General features: G+C 45.5%; 1 protein-coding gene across 1 annotated transcript in view; it reads left to right on the top strand.

Annotated features, from left to right (window-relative positions):
- The first annotated feature begins 293 nt into the window (after nucleotides 1-293).
- LOC147104387 (transmembrane protein 132C-like) overlaps nucleotides 294-7285 on the top strand; it is a 1245027-nt gene continuing 1238035 nt past the window's right edge. The window contains exon 1 of the mRNA XM_085961692.1: nucleotides 294-630. Coding sequence (XP_085817818.1) covers nucleotides 546-630 — 85 coding nt within the window. The 5' untranslated portion in view covers nucleotides 294-545. The remainder of the gene's footprint in view (nucleotides 631-7285) is intronic.

The raw sequence follows: 7285 nt of genomic DNA, 5'->3' as shown, positions 1-7285 counted from the left end.
TGGTTTAAACTTTGCATGAAAAGTATGTGACAGCCGGTGCTTTATTTTATCAGAGGGTGGGGAGGGAGCAGCCCGAAGTCAGTGCAGCCCCGCACCGTCACTGTGCCCGACTGACTCCAGGACAACTTGGCAGGACAGCGGCCCGCCCCGCCCCCCTGCCGCTCCCATTGGCCCATCGGCAGCAAGCGCCGCCTGAGCGCCGGCCTGCCATTGGTCGGCAGGGCTGCCCGTCGCACGCAGGCCCTCGCTGCTTCCGCGAAGGCGCCGAGTGAGTGGAGCAATGATCGTGGAGATAAGGCAGAGAAGGGAGCGCGGGGCAAGTTGGAGCTGATCGTCTCCTCTCTTCCCCCTTTTTGGGCTCATCCCCTCTCAGTTTGGTGTGGCTGCTCTACAACTCTGGGACGCACTGGCCTCGGCATGGACAGGATTAAACAGTGCACGGAGTTTTAAAGAGAGAGAACAAAAAAGCTTTTTCAAAGTCTCCTGGTCGCGGGGGATAGTTAAGGTGTCCCATTGGGGAGATTACAAATAATTCCTGGGGCAACATGCGGACTTTGGGATTTGCAAAGCTGACTGCTCATCGCCCTTGCATGGCTGAGATTTTGATTTTTGCCGCTTTGCTCTGCAAAGGTAAGTTTGAAGTTTACCGACAACTTGGTTTTTTGCACAGAAGAGCAAGGGTTCGGCGAAATGTAGCTGTGGGTATTTTTCGGGAGCTTAGATTTAAAGAGCAATATTGCGGCACGCACAGTCTGTTGCATCTCCCAGGAAATAGCGGTTTGTACAATGTGTGATTGAAACTACTTTAGTGACAGCTCGCCGCTTCTGACAGTGCGGTGGTTCAGCCTGTCACAGATCTGATCGCTATCGGTTGGGACACGAGATTTAGCGCTGACTGTATCCCCCATCCCATCCCCTTTCTCCCTGGCGATGCTGCTGTCAGTGACTGCACTCTCTCTCATCTCAAGCAGGGACAAGATTCGACTGACTGCTCGCACTTCTTGGCTGTTCTGCTGAGAAGTGGGAATACCGGGTTCTAGGATTGTGATCAATCCCTTTTCACTGAGATTCAGCTCAGAGCACCTGTATATTTCTTTCGCTTATTTAAAAAAATAATTCGAGCTAGAAATCTGTAGGCGCATTTTTCTGTAGAATTTATTATCTTTGCACTGAAGCAATGAGCTGGTGGTGGGAGTGCGGGTGAGAGGTGAGGAGGGTGGGCGGGGGGTAGTGCCTGTGAAAAATTCAGGAGATTTGTAAAACTGATCGAGAACAAGAACAGCCGAAACCAGCCCAAATAGGAACTCCCCGTCCTCCTAAGGAAATACTAACGTCCCAACTTTCACGGGCATGGAATTGAAACATCTCGGCACACTATCCCGGATTCACGGGCTTCATAACATACATTTATCTGAATAATATCGACAGGTTAGAAAGATGCGGACCCACGTTACCCGGGTAGTAATGCTTGATTTATCTTGCTGACTTTCCGACCGTTCGTTCTTGCTGCCCCCGGCTAGCCGAGCACCTTCAACCACATTCGCCGTGAACTCTTGGCCAAGTGATGCCCACAGCGACTGTGGCCGAGGAAGCCTGTCGCTGACCCCGCTGGAAGGCGGTCAGATTTGTTTGGAGTTGTTAATCCGAGAGCAGGGAGCGATTGTTTTCTATCTGAATGACTATTTTTGCGCCCAGGCGAAGATGTTGAACGTTCCTGCCCAGCCATTGTGACGGTCCGGATAATGCTAGCCTGGGCTTGGATAGCTTTGGAGATCCGACCCCCCTCTCCCACTTATCGGGGCTGCGAGCCAGGCTCCGAGCTGCTGGTGAAAATGTACAGTGCTTGTCATCGGGGCAGTTTGTCACTTTAATGAGCCCTGAAATAACGAAGACACAACGGACAGACCTGCAGTGTTAGAACAGTGGACAGCCACCATGCTAACTAACGGTTTTCAATGGCACTCCAAACTTTCTATTTCAAAACAAAAAGTTTGGTCCCACGATTAAGACTCTAGTTATGGCAGGGCTGCTTTTGAACACGTTTCCCCTAACGATACATTCTCCTTTTTTTAAAAAAAAACCACAATCTGCCAGGGATCCCTGTAGCTAAAGTCAATGCGTTCGCACAGCAATGGATGGATCTAATTAGAACTGTGGAGCTACAAACCACAGGGGTAGCGTGGAGTTATAATAAAACATTCTTGTGAGCACACACACTCCTGAAAGGCTCCTAGCTTCACCTTACTGCAACTCCCCGCCCCCCCCTCGCCGACTCGAAACCCCTTCCTCTTTCCCCTGTCTGGAGAACCCTTAATTAACCCTTGGCTAGGGTGGAAAGTTATCAGCCATTTCCGATCCCCATTTTTTTTTAGATGGGAATCGGCTCAACTCGACCAGGCGTGAGCGCCTTGGGTCATTGTCAGCGCGCTGGGAATATATGAAGGGTTTATTGGGGCTCCCAGCAGAACCGAGCCGAGCCGAGCCGGCGACCTCCCCCCCCCCGAGCAGTCTCTCCCCCCCCCCCCCCCCGAGCAGTCTCTCCCCCCCCCCCCCCGAGCAGTCTCTCCCCCCCCCCCCGAGCAGTCTCTCCTCCCCCCCCCCCCCCCGAGCAGTCTCTCCCCCCCCGAGCAGTCTCTCCCCTCCACCGACACTCGCCACTGACAGACCCCATTTCCTATTAGCTCTCCAGTATCTTTTAATACATGGCATGCTCTGGCGCAGTTTCCAACAAGTTTCAAAACAAAGTCATTTGTCATTTATTGAAAGCTGAAGTGAGGAGATGCTGTTTTATTGTCGATATGTTTCCGTCAAGCTCAGCAGCCGCTCACACCATTGCTGACAGGTACTTTACGCTCCTGTAGGTTGAACAATTCTCCCCAGCTCCCCCAATTCAACGTCAACCCCCCTCCCCCTTCCCCGGCGATGCCGTAGATCTGGGCTCATGAAGGAGGGGGGAGTCTGACATTTATCATCACCAACTATTCAAAGGTGGAAGGGAAGTGATTGGGGTGAACTTTACATTTTTTTAAAAATCTGGGGAGCAATGCACAGCACTTGGTTAAGCGGCCCAGGAAGGTTATGCAGGACATCCTCATCCGTTTGCCCCTCAACCGCCTCCCCATCTCTCTGATTGCCAGAATTTTCTGATTTTTAAACTTGTGTCCAAAGTGACCCTTTGGACATTTTTAGTCTCTCTTCCCATTTAAAGATCCAGGGTAGAGATTGTTTTGGCCCCTTTAGTAGAAATGCCCCCCCCCCCAAAAAAGGTGAGGCAGCACGAACTCTTCTCCCCACCCCCCACTTCCCAGGTTATTTTCATGATGCGGTGACGTCATTTGATGGTTAAATGGGCAGGAATTTAACTTTGAAAATGAAAAAAAAATAAAACTAAGGCAATACCAAAGTTGGGAACTGGGAAATATTTTTTGGAAAAATACACATTGATCCTTAAAGAACCCGCTCTGGGACTTGGACCCTAGTACCCCAATTACAAATGAGCAATTCCACACTTAAAAGGGTGTCTCCTTTTTTAGACTGATTTTTCTTCCAACAATATTAGATTGGGGGGGGGGTGATATCTTCCACCCCATATGCTAGGGAGATTGAGTCTTGTCTACATTTATTACTGGCTGCTATCAAAATATTTTTTACGAATGCATGCTTTTAATTTCACAAACCCATAACTTAAAGTGATATATGGCCAATTTTGTGTGGTTGGATTTGAGTGCTGCATTTGTAAGACCTGTGTTTATTAGGATGTGAGGTGCAGCACTTGGTTTCTCTGCGTAATCTCATTCTTCATACTATTTGTAGTTCAGTGTAATCAATTCCTTGTGCAAATACATTTTGCCATGTAAACTGTTTCATAGGCTCTGTGTTGAAATGATTAACATGGATCAACAATTCTGATATCATTTTTGTCACTTAATATATTTTTAAGATACTGATACATTTGAGCAAACATTTTTCTGTTCATTCTAGTGAAAGATGCCAATGTTGTGGGACAGGGCATTTTCCACTTTTGTCAGTTATAGCATAGGATAAATGCAGAGTGAAGTAGCCCTTTACATTACCTTGACAATGCAGCTTAACTCCTACCTCAAAAGAGCAATACATAAGCATTGATGTGACATTTCATTCATCCATCTTTGTGATCACCCTGAACAAGATGGTCAGTTTGTACCAAATCATTGGTACGTTTATGCTGTGGACTAGTTTCCACGAGATAGTTGGTTGAGGTTGTCCATATCCATTTTACTTAAGATCAGGGAAATTCCATCAGTCTGAACTGAATTTAAGTGCTCCGATAAAAGCATTGCAATACTGTATTGTAATGCACTCCACCCCCTAGCTCCCACTGCTCTTCTATAACTTGAAATACTGTAGACTGTGCACTCTATGCCCTTTTTCTCCTTTGTTTTTTCTGATGAAGGCTGCAAATGGGAAACAGAAGACTAATTTTGTACAGCCAAAGATAAATTGTTCTTTGAAACTCCATTCAAGCTGCACGGTTCTCCATGCTATGCAGATTGTAGAAATTAGAAGCAGCCCATGGGATAAATAGATATGCAGTAGAATCCAGATCACCTAGATTGAAAAGGCAGCTTTATTGGCTAACCATACGGTGATTACATTGACACATAAGGACATTAAAATACCAATTATTTATGATTCTCCACTGAAGAATTAACCCAGTTTTTAAAAGCATTTTCAATACTGGGCACCAGGGTTGCAGATATATATGGTTTTGATTCCACTTAGTTAAGTAGTTACCAACTTTAGAACTGAAACTTACTGTTTAACGTGTAGAAAAATACTAAACTATTGAAACCAACTGTATGTCTTACAGTTTAATGGATGACAGTTAAGTGTGCATTTCACTTAAACCTTTTGCCCACGTTGCACACCTTTATCACAGATCCAGCTTAAATTGGACTCAGTAGTCTTTAGCATTATCTTGTATTACTCGCCTGATCTGATGAGCATCCCTTCACATTTTTCAAAATGCAGTGAGTTGCAGAATGATGTGAACTATATTCTATTAACTTTTCATTGCAGATGAAAGTGTTGCACAGCTCCAATGGGCTACAATTTTCCATTGTTTGATAGTGCTAGCAAAGAAGAGGCATAATGCCAATGGAAAGCACTAATGGACTATTTTGTCTGTGTTTGGCACTGCTCTGAGGATTCCTACTTCTTCCCCCTGACCAAACTTTACCGCAAAGTGAGAGGAAAAGGCCATTTTTATTACTTGATGTTGTTGATTAGAAACCCGTGCCTTATTCCGCAGCTGTATATCAAATCAAAAAACAATTTTCCTCCAGGTCAGTAAGTTTAATGAACACCAAGATTTTTAAGGTATATCATAGCAGTGCAAAAGTAAATAGGACAGAAGAGTTTTTTTTATCGGGGTATAATGAATATTGGAAGGTATACAGCAGTAGACAAGAAAGGGGGTGCGGGCCAGGCGTGTATAGGAGGTGCAGAACTCACAGTAGGTACTATCCCAATCAGTGTGTCTGCTACAATAGATTCTGCTACCTAAGCAAGATGAAATAGCAGTGCATGAGGAGACTGAGACTAAGCAGGGAGGCTATGATCAAGGTTTGCCACATGATCCACAAAGACTTGTAAAGTCAGTCAATCAGTTGCAATGTGTTACCAGTGGCAGTGATGGCTGCTGTTGCCCTGAACTTTAATGCCACAGGGACACCTCAGAAGTCAACTACATTGTTTGCCTTTTGCACAACTGACACTTCATTTTCTGTGCAATGGAAGAACCACAGACTATAAAATGTAGCAAAATTGAATTAATTTTGTTCAATTGTGCAGCTGAAGTGTACGTTTCAATGGCTTTGCTGACGTACTTGCTTCCTCTGTGTGATGAATTGCCCTGTGCAAACCACCTGTTCCTGTGGTACTCCACACATTCCACTGATGAAGCATCTCGTCAAGAGGCCTCATGATCTGTCTGAACATAGAGGAGTGGGCATCTATGAGATTTTGTAATCCCTTCCTCATAGTTGCTTGTAATCACTCTCCAAGTGAGCTGAAGCAGGCCACGACTCCATCTTGGAGTTTGGATTCTGGATTAATTCATAACATCAGTGAAAGCATTCATCAGATGATCGTACATGAGAGATGCTCTTACTTTACCTATGATCTGTGTTACAGATCTCCACTGGGATCTTCACATATTCAGTGGCAGTTTGCGGTGCAAATAACCATTGTTCCGTAACTTGACATGGGAGATGGCAGTGCATACACAGGTGGACCCAGACCACCTTCGTAAGTAGTGCGCATTGAGCCAAGTGACTTATCGGTATGGTCATGGTGCTGTATCACTCTCTGTTGGAGTCAGAAAGGGCACTCGGTGATCTAGGCCTCTACTTTATGCCAGACCATCACATGCCCAAAATATACCTCAGTATTCATTCTCCTACATACAACCATACCCACCTCCCTGCCCCTAGATAGTTCTTCTTTAACCCTCACCATTTTTATCCGTACATGCCAACTGGGAAAAGGAGCAAAAGCTGACCATCGGCTTTAAAAAAAAAAAAGCTGAAACCCCCCTCAGCCGTGACAAATCAAGAATAGTCTTGATATAGGAAAACATGTAGCTATACAGGATTTGTACCCTTCAAAGCAGCAGGTATACATAACATTCCTTCATTGTAAGGTCCAAAACTGTAAGTACATGAGAGGATGAAGAGTAAATCCAAATTTTGAAGGCACAGAATTGGTGGTGCATTTCTAGGGCGGTCCGGGCATGCTGCCCTGGAGTACAATGGTAGATTTTGGTTAATTTGAAATACTTTTATACTTTAGAATTAATTAGATTTTTTTTTTAAAAGGGAAAACACAGTTATATTTGGAATAACAGGTCAACCAGACCATCACTTACCAAAAGGTACCTCAACAGACACACTCCCACATCCAACCTCCCCCCATAGCCCCAGTCCACAAAGGGTATCCTGTCTGCTCCAGACCCCGTTAATACAGACACTCCTTACTCTTTCAGAGAGATACTTTCTTCTCCAATCCTCCCAGTTCATACTCTTCTCCCTCTCCCTTGTCAATTTAGCCTGGCACACTTTTCTTAGCTCAAAGCTGGTCCTCTACTTCTACCCTTCTTCCCTTCCCACCCCCTACCAGAGATCATGCTAACACTTTCCCTCCCCACTCTCTCAATTAATGCTAGGATTCTCTTTCCTCCCTCACGCCAAAGCACTGCACCCATCTTCTCCACTCTTTCTCCCCCCCCAAAAAATGTTCACATTTT

This window comes from Somniosus microcephalus, chromosome 19 (assembly GCF_052327205.1).
Source record: "Somniosus microcephalus isolate GS21.2 chromosome 19, FLI_Smic_1.0, whole genome shotgun sequence".
In the NCBI taxonomy this organism is placed as follows: domain Eukaryota; kingdom Metazoa; phylum Chordata; class Chondrichthyes; order Squaliformes; family Somniosidae; genus Somniosus; species Somniosus microcephalus.
This window is presented reverse-complemented; position numbering and strand designations above follow the sequence as displayed.